The sequence below is a fragment of the Marmota monax genome, unplaced genomic scaffold, assembly GCF_021218885.2.
Source record: "Marmota monax isolate L192 unplaced genomic scaffold, Marmota_monax_Labrador192_F-V1.1 WCK01_AAM20220418_F8-fsc00054, whole genome shotgun sequence".
NCBI lineage: Eukaryota > Metazoa > Chordata > Mammalia > Rodentia > Sciuridae > Marmota > Marmota monax.
Window position 1 is genome coordinate 447,460 of NW_026692145.1, and position 13,545 is coordinate 461,004.

General features: G+C 37.6%; 1 protein-coding gene across 5 annotated transcripts in view; it reads right to left on the reverse strand.

Moving 5' to 3' along the window:
• LOC124110138 (P2R1A-PPP2R2A-interacting phosphatase regulator 1) overlaps positions 1 to 13,545 on the reverse strand; it is a 73,727-nt gene that overhangs the window by 39,809 nt on the left and 20,373 nt on the right. For 3 of the 5 annotated variants that reach the window (XR_009224384.1, XM_058571132.1, XM_058571133.1), the window contains exons 5-7: positions 5,834 to 5,877; positions 5,676 to 5,730; positions 4,076 to 4,228 (exon numbers count right to left, since the gene is read on the reverse strand). Coding sequence is in view for 3 of the 5 variants with exons in the window: in XM_058571132.1 (XP_058427115.1) it covers positions 4,076 to 4,228; positions 5,676 to 5,730; positions 5,834 to 5,877 (252 nt within the window). In the remaining 2 variants the exon portion in view is untranslated. The remainder of the gene's footprint in view (positions 1 to 4,075; positions 4,229 to 5,675; positions 5,731 to 5,833; positions 5,878 to 13,545) is intronic. The other 2 variants (XR_009224386.1, XM_046469265.2) reach the window with 1 other exon arrangement.

Here is a 13,545-nt window from a genome sequence, read left to right on the forward strand (position 1 = left end):
ATTATAGCCAGTTCTTCAAAGGGTATATCAGTAATTTCACCAGGAGATAGAATAGCACAGTTACTAATAATACCCAGGCTACATGATAAATTTTCCAGTCGTACTGTAGAAAGAGGTTCCAAGGGATTAGGCTCCACAGGTGTAGATTGGGCTATGCTTTCTTTAAATTTAGATTCTCGCCCCGTGCTAAAACTAAATATTCAAGGACATGAATTTAATGGACTACTGGATACAGGTGCAGACCTTAGCATCATCTCTCGTCAAGAATAGCCAAAACATTGGCCATTACAACAAGCCACTCAAACGCTTTGAGGCCTAGGAGTGGCGACTAATCCCCATAGAAGTGCAATGGTATTAGATTGGAAGGATCCTGAAGGATGTGAAGGAACTATACAGCCATATGTATTGGATCATCTTCCCGTAAATTTATGGGGACGAGATGTCCTAGATCAATTAGGTTTGACATTAACAAATAACATCAACCAAAATGCACCCACTATTATGACTAGACAAGGTTTTAGGAAAGGAAAAAGATTAGAAAAACAAGAACAAGGTATAGCAGCACCAATACAAATAGATCAAGGAACAGAAAGACATGGGTTGGATTTTCAGAAAGGGCCACTGAGACAATAAAAATTACTTGGAAATCAGAAAGACCAGTATGGGTTCCTCAGTGGCCCCTGACTAAAGAAAAGATACAAGCAGCCCATGACCTGGTCAAACAACAATTAGCGGAAGGACATATACAACCTTCTGTATCTCCCCATAATACTCCCATTTTTGTCATCAAAAAGAAATCTGGTAAATGGAGATTATTGCAAGATTTAAGAGCCATTAATAATGAGATGGTTATTATGGGACCTGCTCAATCAGGGATTCCTCAGTTGTCTGCTTTGCCAAAAACCTGGTATGTTTTAGTTATAGATATTAAAGATTGTTTTTTTTCAATTCCAATTCATCCTGAGGATAGTCCACGTTTTGCATTTACTATCCCTGCACTGAATCATGAAGGTCCTGATCAGAGATATGAATGGAAAGTACTCCCTCAAGGGATGGCTAACAGCCCAACTATGTGTCAAATTTATGTTAACAAAGTAATCCAGCCACTTAGAAATCAAAATCCTGAACTACAAATATTTCACTATATGGATGATGTATTATTAGCACACAAAGATAAAAACACATTGCTAGAATGTTATGCCACACTTACAAACTTATTAAAAAATTATAATCTAGAGATAGCAATAGATAAAGTACAATTAAATTTTCCAATTAATTATTTAGGAGTTCTATTATCCTCAACCATGGTCCGTCCACCAAAAATTCAAATACGAGTAGATCAACTCAAATCACTTAATGACTTTCAAAAGTTATTAGGAGACATAAATTGGATAAGGCCTTATTTAGGTATACCAACAGGAGAGTTGGGACCTTTATTTGATATCCTAAAAGGTCCATCAGATCCAAATTCACCCCAAATGTTAACGCCTGAAGCAAGAAAGGCATTAAAAATCATTGACACATATATGGAAAATATGCATTTGGATAGAATTGATATAAGTTTGCCTTTATTATTTATTGTACTACCAACAAAAAATATTCCTACAGGAGTATTTGGGCAAGAAGGTCCATTATTATGGATACATTTATCTTATTCTCCTAACACTATTCTTACTAGGTATCCTGAGGCTGTAGGACAGTTAATACTCAAAGGAATAAAAGCAGCAAAGGGAGTGTTTGGAATTTCTCCCAATAAAATTATTACTCCATATACTATGAATCAAATTGATGAGTTAGCTAATGAGTTAAATACTTGGGCAATAATCATGTGCAAATCTAATGTTTCATTTGATAACCACTTACCATCTAATCCTTTATTGTCTTTTTGGTCATTGCATCCTGTAATTTTTCCAAAAATGACAAGAAAAACACCTATCATGAATGCTCCAAATATATTCACTGATGGGTCAAATAATGGTACAGCAGCAGTAGTTACCCCTGATCAAACTTTTACATTTTTAGTACCCAAACAATCAGCTCAAAAGGTAGAGCTTAATGCAGTTTTACAAGCTTTTGTGATGTTTAAAGATTCTGTATTTAATTTATTTTCTGATAGTCAGTATGTAGTTAATGCTATAGTATCTCTTGAAGATGCTGGTAGGATTTCCCCTTCTTCTACTGTTTTCTCTTTGCTTTCCACTATACAAAGTCTAATCTGGGACAGAAAAGATCCATTCTTTATAGGACATATCAGGGCACATACAGGATTGCCTGGAGCCCTTAGTTTGGGCAATGATTTAGCAGATAAAACTACACATGACATACATATTTTCTCTACACTAGAAGAAGCTATAAATTTTCATAAAAAGTTCCATGTCAATGCTAATACTTTACAAAAGCGTTTTAAAATAACTAAGGAACAAGCTAGACAAATAATAAAACAATGTCAAAATTGTGTGACCTTTTTACCACAAGTTAATCTTGGAGTCAATCCTAGAGGATTGATACCTAACCATATTTGGCAGATGGACGTCACACACTTGCCAGAATTTGGAAAATTAAAATATTTGCATGTTACAGTTGATACTTCTTCTGGATTTTTGATGGGCTCCCTTCATGCCGGAGAAAAAACTAAAGATGTTATAGCTCATTGCTTACAAAATTTTGCCACTGTGGGTGTTCCAAAACAGTTAAAAACAGATAATGCCCCTGGTTATACTTCTACCTCTTTTAAACAATTTTGCTCAACATTTGGCATTACTCATATAACAGGAATCCCATACAATCCACAGGGACAAGGCATAGTTGAAAGAGCTCATCAAACTATTAAAATGTACTTATTAAAGCAAAAAGAAGGAATTGGGAAGGGGTATATATTCCCCAAAGATAAACTTAAAATAACCCTTTTTACTCTAAACTTTTAAAATTTGGATTCATCAGGACTTAGTGCTGCGGAAAGGCATATGTGTTCAAAAATTGTACATAAGCCCAAGGTACTTTGGAAGGATATTCTAACAGGACAATGGAAAGGTCCTGACCCAGTAATTGTCTGGAGTCGGGGGTCTGTTTGTGTGTTTCCACAGGGAGAACAGCAGCCGATTTGGATTCCAGAGAGATTAACCAAGGTCCTGACCCAGTGATTGTCTGGAGTCGGGGGTCTGTTTATGTGTTTCCACAGGGAGAACAGCAGCCGATTTGGATTCCAGAAAGATTAACTAAAGCGATTTCTACAGACCAAAAAGAAGATGATTTGGCTCAAATCCATAACAACTGATATCCAAAACTCCAGTTTGGCTATTCTTACATCTGCAACAGAACCAGGATGCTTTTTTCAATATCTATTTTATTATTGCCCTTTGCCATATCATGAAGTTCTATTTTGTTTTTTGAGCTCTTACAGACCTAGGTTAATGTTTTGCTGATCAGTTCTATTTTTTGACTATAGAGTTTTTAAACATTGCAATGGAGATTTCACCTGTAAAAAGTTATAAGGCCTTTACTATAATGTTATGTGTTGTATGTATTATATTATGTGTGCACACTTGTGTTTTGTGTTATATGTTTGAATGTATGTATGTCCATATATCATATATGATGAGCGCTCATGATAAAATGGATCCAAATATTTTTTTTTCACGTGATTTATATGGTTTAATTTAAATTGGGTAAACAACTGTTGAGGATTGTTTTAATATGTAAACAAAAAAGAAGGTTAACAAATCTGTTTGTTTACTTTCACCTTTCCTTTTCATTATATTTAATAATTCTCTTGAAGACAATGTAAATTGTTAAGAAAATTGTTTTCTTTTAGTGCCTTCTGTAATGTTACATAATTTTTTCTTTAGCCATTATTGCCAGAACTCCTATCTTCATCCCAGTGCTGGTGAAGACAATGTAAAGAAAATTGTTTTCTTTTAGTGCCTTCTGTAACATAATTTTTTCTTTAGCCAATATTGCCAGAATTCCTATCTTCATCCCAGTGCTGGTGAAGTCAAAGATAAAACCAATCTACAGCTTCTGCAATAGTCATCACTGAACTGCTTGCAGAATTTGCCTGGACACATTGTGAACTCACCTGTATGCATTGTGAACTATTTGTTGGTGCAGCGACTTGTGGTAGTGTTGGGGTATTTTTGCTGATGATGTCATCGGTGGTACAATTTTTCCAAAAGGAGCCGTCAATTGGCTTGGTGTATCTTCCTCCCTTCTGCTTGTCATGATTGTCCAGCTAAAATTTGGGGGCCAACAGAGGTGAGGCAAAGAACCTCACCCCCCCCCCCGCTGGTACAAAGACCTCTCCACAGGTGTGGCTGTACACTGGACCGGTAGTCAATGACGGGTAAGATCCAATTGCAATGGTACCAACCTAACGGGTAAGGACCATATGCACTATTGGACAACCTAAGGCAGGCACGGTCCCTAAGCCACATGCTTTTTGTTTAAACAGAGAGGGGGAGATGTTGAGAGCCACAGCCGAAGGGGCCCCAGCAAACTTCCAGCTGCCAGAAAACTTCCAGCTGCCGGCTGATGATTGGCTCACAGCGGCCCCAGCAACATCTAGCTGATTGGCTCCTCTGCGGTGATGCTCATTGGGCTGTTTCCCTGCCCTTTCAGACCACGGAGCTGCTCATTGGGGGACTTTTTTGGCTCCGCCCATGTGACCCAGCCAATCGGCCTCAAGAGCAGGAGGATTGTGGGAGGTGGAGAGAAGCTTGTGGGGGGAGAGAGAGGCTTGTGGAAAGCCGGTGGTGGCAGTTGAGGCTCTGAGGGTTTTTCCTGAGAGGCTGTTTTGTTTGGCGTGTGTGGTTCTAAAAATAGATTCTTTTGACAAGTGGCTCCTGATTGTGTCCAGCCAGACTGCGGCATGTTTAAATTAAAGGTTGTATGTTAAAATGTTAACAGAACTATATGTCTGTTTTACAGACATAAAAATGCAATAATTTTTCATAAATCCACTGCCTATAGCTTAAAACTGATATATAGTTAGTAAATGATGTAGAAGGAAGTAAAATCATTTATCGTTTTGTAATCTAAGCATTTTAGTAAAACTAAACTTTTTTTAAATTGAGGATTGAACTCTCGGGCCCTCAATCACTGAGCCACATTGCCAGCCCTATTTTGTATTTTATTTAGAGACAGGGTCTCACTGAGTTGCTTAGTGTCTTGCTTTTTGCTGAGGCAGGCTTTGAACTTGCGATCCTCCTGTCTCAGCCTCCTGAGCTGCTGGGATTACAGGCATAACTGAACTTTTTAAAGATTCTCTAGGACAGAGATGAAGCTGGTTTACAACAGCTATGGTTTTATATCAGACAACTATGTACTTTGAACCCCACTTTCAAATAATGATAGTTATTTTTTAAATATTCCTTATAGTTGTAGATGGACACAATATCTATATTTATTTATTGTTATGTGGTGCTAAGGATCAAACCCAGTGCCTCACACATGCAAGGCAAATACTCTACCACTGAGCTCTAGCCCTAATGATAGTTATTTTATGGATAGATCATAAGCTGTTTCTTAAGATAATTCAAGTTATTTATGGAAAAGATACTGCTTAAATATCAAACAAGAGCTGATATTTTCAGAAATTACAGTGAAACTAGATAGCACAACACTACAATAGAGACAATTTGAAAGTTTGGGCAAAATTAAAGTGTTACTGTAAAACATACCAGGTTCAGACTGTCTTCCCAAGACTGACTTATCTGTATTGCAGTGTGTACCTCCCTACAAAAGAAACGAAATCAGTAATGTAGTTTGCCTATCTGAAGGAAAAGATATAACTGAATATACAAATTATTAAAGTGGTAATTGAAAGTACAGTACTCACCGTTCATGCATTGCTTCTTTGTTTACTACATCCATGCCTTCTTCCTGGAAGGTGGGAAGATGAGGGTCAAGTGAATGTCTAGTTCCTGTGGTTTCAAACAGTTTCATTTGGATTGAAAATTTCAAAATTTCATTTGGATACATCTATATTATTACTCATGGGGCTATAGAAGAGCTACAGTATAAACAAATCTCCATATAAGTAAATTGTTCTGCATTCTTCATTGTTACACAAACTACCACACAAAGATATATTACTTGTGCATTACAGTACATCAGATATGCAGGGAAGGATTAGATGAAAAACTTTCATTCTGTGCTGGGTGCAGTGGCGCATGACTGTAATCCCAGCAGCTCAGGAGGCTGAGGCAGGAGGATCCCAAGTTCAAAACTAGTCTCAGCAATTTAGTGAGGCCTGTCTGAGAGTGAGAGAGAGAGAGAGAGAGAGAAGAGAAAGAAAAAACAGAGAGTTTCAAGATTGTTGTTTACCCCAGTACAATGGCTCACACCTGGAATTCCAGCAACTTGGGAAGCTATTGCAAGGTTCAGTCCAACCTCAGAAGGGCTAGCCTCAGTGAGGCCCTAAGTAACTTAGTGAGACTCTATGTCAAAACAAACAAACAACAACAATGGAAAAAAAACAGGCTGGGGATATAGCTCAGTTGTAGACTGTCCTTGGGTTAAACCCCAGAGTCAAAAAAAAAAAAAGATTGTTGTTTACAGTATAAACAATACGTTTTGGGGAGTCCATAATAGAAGAGTGGTAATATGAGTTGCCTCAGTCTGGCTGGGCACAATTCAGGAGCCACTTGTCAAAAGAAAGGAACTTTATTTTTAGAACCACACACGCCAAACAAAACCGCTCCTCAGGAAAAACCCTCAGAGCCCAACTGCCACCACCGGCTTCCCACAAGCCTCTCTCTCAACCACAAGCCTCTCCACCTCCCACAATCCTCCTGCTCTTGAGGCCGATTGGCTGGGTCGCATGGGCGGAGCCAAAAAACTCCCCCAATGAGCAGCTCCGTGGTCAGAAAGGGCAGGGAAACAGCCCAATGAGCATCACCGCAGAGGAGCCAATCAGCTAGATGTTGCTGGGGCCGCTGTGAGCCAATCATCAGCTGGCAGTCTGAAAGGGCGGGGAAACAGCCCAATGAGCATCACCGCAGAGGAGCCAATCAGCTAGATGTTGCTGGGGTGCTGTGAGCCAATCATCAGCTGGCAGTCTGAAAGTTTGCTGGGGCCCCTTCGGCTGTGGCTCTCAACAATGAGTTGTATGAAAAGAAGAAAATTTGACCTAGGCCTTTAAAGATGCTCAAATATGGACAAGCAGAGAGTGGAGGGAAGAATATTCCAAACTGAAGGTACCATATGAACAAAAGATTAGAGGAAGAAAAGAATATGGCAATTTACAGATAGTTGACTCTAGCTTGATGAACAGAGTTTGTATGTTAGAATAATGAAAAGATAAAACTGAGAGGTAAGACAGAATCAGATTTATGGGATCTTAAACAACTGAAGAGTTTGAACATAAAGAGTTTGGGTAAAAAAGAATAGTTGTTAGGCCCAAAGACTTTGGAGCCAAAAAGAACTGATTAGAATCCCAGATTCCTAGAATCTGTAACTCACTACCTGTGTAACCATAGATATAACCTAAGCCTTGGTTTCTTCATCTATATAAAGATGATAATAATGAGAATACTAATGTTCTTGGTAAGTTCTCAACATAGTGCCTATCACGTAGTTAGTGCTCAATACAAATCAGTTATTCTTAATCTATTTTTTTTTGTGTGTGTGTGTGGTGCATGAGGATTGAACCCAGGGCCTTGTGCATGTGAGGCAAGCACTCTACCAACTGAGTTATATCCCCAGCCCTAATTCTATTATTAACAGTTAATGGGAAAGCAGTGTTACTTTTGTGTAGTAGAGAAAATATGTAAAAAATAATGTTTTAGAAAAGTTATCTTGAGGGGCTGGGCTCAGTTGGTAGAGTGCTTGCCTTGCATATACAAGGCCCTGGGTTCAACCCCCAGCACCACAAAAAAAAAAAAAAAGAAAGAAAGAAAAAGAAAAGTTATCTTGATCTCTGTAATCTTAGCAACTCAGGAGGCTTAGGCAGGAAGACCATGAGTTCAAAGCCAGCCTCAGCAAATTAGAGAGGCCCTAAGCAACTCAGTGAGACACTATCTCTAATATATAAAAGAGGGCTGGGGATGTGGCTCAGTGGTTAAGCACCCCTGGGTTCAATCCTGGATTTTATATATATATATTGATGTTGATTGTGGAAGTCAGATAAAACTGGAAGAGATAGGAAATCTGTTAGGACATTACCTTTGTAATTTGGACCCAAGGGACAAAAGAAGGAAGTGGCACTGAAAACAGAGAAGATGTTGTCAAGGAAAAATTAATAGGATTAGAGGTCTAATTGGATGGAAAAATAAGACAACGTGAAAATTAACTCTTAAAACTATGTCATGGTGACTATTTTGATACCATCATGGAAAATGATGGAAATTCGGAAAGCTAGTTTAAGAAGAAAACCAGTATCTTAGAATAATGGAATAATAGTCAATCTTTTAAGCAAAATTGTTAGTATAATTCTTCCATTTAATATTTATGTAGATGTTTTCCTCTAGTGAGAAAAGCTCAAGGTATTTTGAAATTCAATCAATGAACAAGCAAAAAGCAAGTTTTCCTGGAACTGGGACTAAATTTTACTTAACATTCCTCCCATTCAAAATAGGAGCATGAGCTGGGTGGCACACAGCTGTAATCCCAGAGACTCAGAGGTTGAGGCAGGAGGATAGCAAGTTCAAGCCAGCCACAGCAACTTAGGAAGGCATTAAGCAACTCAGTGAGATCCTGATACTAAATAAAAAATAAAACAGGGCTGGGGATGTGGCTCAGTGGTTAAGCGCCCCTGGGTTCAATCCATAGTACAAAAAGAAAAACAAAAAAAGAACCCCACAGGAGCATGAGGTAATATCAGCTATTGAGTATTATTAGTAAAAGGGAGTTGATGTCTTTACATTTTATGTCTTGACTTTTTCCAAAATGGATTGGAGAATTTTAGATGACTTTATATTAAGACTGTAAAAATAAGGATAAAATTCTAGTATACAGTACTCTTTGCCTCTGATGTAACTGTCACACTTGAGAATTTAAGGTTGTTTTATTTTTCTGGTATGGTACCAGAGATTGAACCCAGGGTACTTAACCATTAGGCTACATCCCTAGCCCTTTTTTATATTTTATTTTGAGATAGGGTCTGGCTAAGTTGCCAAAGTTGACTTTGAATTTGCCATTTACCTGTCTCAGCCTCTGAGTCACTGGGATTTCAGGTGTGTGCCACTGCACCCCACAGAGTAGTTTTCAATTTTTTGTGTGTGTTTGCTGGGGATTGAACTCAGGGCCTTGTGCATGTGAGGCAAGCACTCTACCAACCGAGCTATATCCCCAGCTCATAGTTTTCAATTTTTTAAGTACACAAGGTAAAAAAAAGAAAACAATTTTCCTCCCTGAGGGAGACTATGCCTGAAAGATTTAGTTGTCAAATGCCTGCACAGTGTTCAATAAATGCTTGCTGAAACAATTTGTAAACAAAGATCAAATTAAATTTCTTTTAAAACAAGTTAGGCTCTTCCCTTAAAGAACTTCTGTTCATGAAAGAGACTAGGCACTTATTAGATTCTAAAAAGAAAAAAAAGGAAGATAAAAGAAAGTCCTCAAAAACATATCACAGAAATTGAATTTCAATGCTTTATTAGATAAGAAAATACTCACAAAAAGATACTATTTAAACTGTGCCCATCATAATCACAACCAGTTGGCATAATCCATCTTAAATGGCTTAATCTTTGTTTTTCTGGATACTAGGGATTGAATTTGGGGCAATCAATCACTGAGCCACATCCCCAGCCCTATTTTGTATTTTATTTAGAGACAGGGCCTCACTGAGTTGCTTAGCGCCATGCTTTTGCTGAGGCTGGCTTTGAACTCACAATCCTCCTTCCTCAGCCTCCCAAGCCACTGAGATTACAGGCATGTGCCACCACGTCGGGCTTAAATGGCTTCATCTTATAAAGTTCCCTTATATTTATGTCTAACTTCAATTTAATTAGTAAAATCCGGGTAAGATAAAAAGAAAAATGTGATATGTTATTAAAGTTCAAATTTGTGAATATATAAAAACAAGGATTACTAGAAATTCAAGTTAGAACATTTAAAAAAATCTTTATTTTTATTTTTGCATTATAAAATATATATAATTGTGGGATTTGTTATTATATATTTGTACATGCAAACAATAGAACAACATAAGGAAGGACAATAGAACAATACAAGGAAGATGCTTTTCAATTGATTTTACTTAAGACACCATAGAGAAAATCAAGTGCTTACTGGATGCCACTGTTTCGTTTTGATTTGCTTTCAGTAGTGGGTATTGAACTCAGAGCCAAGTACAAGGAAGTACTCTACAACTAAGCTACAAACATATCCCCAGCCCTTTTTAAAAATTTTTATGTTGAGACAGGGTCTTACTAAGTTGCCCAGGCTAGCCTTCTCTCAGCTTTCAAAGTAGCTGAAATTGGCAGGAAGATCACAAGTTTGAAGCCATCTTCAGCATCTTGGAGAGGCTCTAAATAACTTAGCAAAACCCTGTCTCAAAATAAAAAGTAAATGTTGCTGGGAGTACAGCTCAGTGGTTAATACCATTATAGATAGATAGATAGATAGATAAAAGAGGGTTAGGGATGTAATTCAGTGGTAAAATACCTCTGGGTTCAATCCCCAGAACCAAAAAACAAAAAGTAGCTGAGATAACAGTCCTGTGCCACCTGGATACCAAGGATTTTATATCCTCCTTAACAAGTCAGGAAATAAAGTTATACACTGAAATACTGCGAGCAAACTCAATCGTGTCCCTCAAAATTCAGACATTGAAGTCCTAACCCCTAGTGCCTCAGAATGTGACCTTATTTGAAGATTGGGCCTTTATAGAGGTAACTAAGTTAGGAGGAGGTCATCAGGTTGGACCCTAGTCCTAAATGACTGATGTTTATATAAAAAGAAGAAATTTGGGGGCATAGCTCAGTAGTAGAGACTGGCCTAACATGCACAAGGCCAACACCTTCCCCCCAAAATAATCCCAGAAATTTAGAGACTGGCACATAATACAAAGAGAACTCCAAAAAGCTTTCAATTTTTTGCTATGCTAGGTAAAACCAGAAACCAACTTTTGTTCTCTGAGGGAGACTATGCCTGAAAGATTTTAGTTGCCAAGTGGTTGTACAGTATGTCTTCATATGAATGTGAAGACAGCCATCCACAAGCCAAGGAGAGAGGCCTGGAACAGATCTCTCCTTCACCTCCTTCATAAGGAATCAATTCTGGAACACCTTGATTTCAAACTTCTGGCCCCCATAACAGTGAGGTAAAACACATTCCTATTGTTTAAGATACACAGTTTATAGTACTTTGTTACAGCAGCCTGAGAAAACTCATACACAAATTATTTCTGCAGAGCATTTACTCATGTTTAATATTTTGGGAGATAGAGAACTATAGAGGATGCTTTCAAATCTCTTGAAACAAAATATCACTTGTTATTAGGAAAAGAAAATCACAAAAACATTAAGGAAGAACTACTATGTGCTTAGAAAATTAACTTCAAGCTCTCTAACATGAGAAAAACAGCAAACAATCACAATCAAGAAATTGTCCAGCTGGGCATGGTGGCACATGCCTGTAACCCCAGCTGCTCAAGAGGCTGCGTAGACTGGGAGATACTGAGTTCAAAGCCAGCCTTAGCAATGTCAAGGCGCTAAGCAACTCAGGGAAACCCTGTCTCTAAATAAAATACAAAATAGGGCTGGGGATGTGGCTCAGTGGTGAGTGCCCCTGAGTTCAATCCCCAGTACCAAAAAATAAATACATACATACATAAATAACAAATTGTCCTTTAACTATCCGGTAGGAAAGATTGCAATTTAAACTATATAATTATTTAAATGTTAACCCATAACCTAACATTCACTTGGGACTATGTGCCTATTTAAAAATAAAAGCAAATTTCATCAGTTTACAGGAAATACAGGGAATAAAAGCACATGTAAACACCACATGGAAGCAAAAGAAGAATGTGGGACATTCTACAGGACAAATGACCTGGTTTCTACAGTAAAAACACAGCAGTGAACAAAAACAGGAAGAAAAGGATGTTTTAAATAAAGAAGATCTGAGAGATATATCAACCAAATGTCATGTTTGGATTGTTTGTGAATCAATAAAAATGACATTTTTTAAGAATGTGAAAAAATCTAACATGGACTTAGACGACACTAAGTGTAATTTCTTACACATAATGATCAATGTGATTATGCCAAAGTGCCTTTTTCTTTTCTTCTTCTTATTTTTGTTTCTGGTACTAGGTATTGAACACAGAGACACTTAACCCTTGAGACACATCCTCACGCCTTTTCATGTTTTATTTAGAGACAGGGTCTTGCTAAGTTACTTAGGGCCTCACTAAGTTGCTGAGAATGGCTTTGAACTTGTGATCCTCCTGCCTTAGCCTCCAGAACCATTGAGATTAGAGGTGTGTACCACTGCATCTAGTACCAAAGTGTCTTTTTCATGCCCATAAATTTAGGCAAAAAGATATGTCTGGGATTTACTTTAAAGTATTATCCCTTCACTCCCCTCAAAATAGAAATAAATGAAAAATTATGTTACAAATTTGGATAATTGTTAAAAGTTAGGTATTGAGTAAATAGAGGTTCTGGTTTATATATTTTTTAACTTCCATTAAAAATTTTAATGCAAGCTGGGTGCTGTGCAACATGCATGTAATCTCAGTGCCTTAGGAGGCTAAAGCAGGAGGATCATAAATTCAAAGGCAGCCTCAGCAAAAGTGAGGCACTGAGCAACTCAGTGAGACCCTGTCTCTAAATAAAATACAAAATAGGGCTGGGGATGTGGCTCAGTGGACAGGTACCCCTGACTTCAATCCTCAGTACTCCCTCCAAAAATTTCCATGCAAAGCAGGGCATAGTGGTGCACACCTGTAATCCCAGTGACTTGGCAGGCTGAGGCAGAAGGATTGTGAGTTCAAAGCCAGCCTCAGCAACTTAATGAAGCCCTACTCTACTTAGTAATGTGGCTCAGTGGTTAAGCACCCCACTATTCTACTACCAAAAATAAAAATTAATGCAATATGCCCTATATTATACATATATTAATTACTTTCATCCTCATAACAATCCTGACAAGGCTACTATTATTTCCTCCATTTTACTGAAAAATGAAATAAATATCCTTATTAATGTTGTTAAAGTGAAAGTTTAGTATACAATGGGGAGAGGACCACTCATTTCTGTTTTAAGCTTAAAACTTTAAGTTCAACAACAACAAAGTAGTAGTAGTCATGGTTAAAGAATGTATATAAAGAAATAAGCAACTTAAGACACTTATCAGTCCATTAAACTGAGAATAAGTCTTAATTTTCCATTCAATCAGTACCCAGGTTCAAAGTTAGTGTAATATCTATTTTCCCATCACTAATTTTCTGCTTGTTTTTCACTTTAAATATTTACAATACATATTCTGGCACTATGGAAATAAACTACTTTACAATCTGCGTTATTAACCAGTTCAAATAGCACTGATTTTTCTTAAAATAACCCATTTTCAAATTTTTGGCTTAATTTAGGAGAA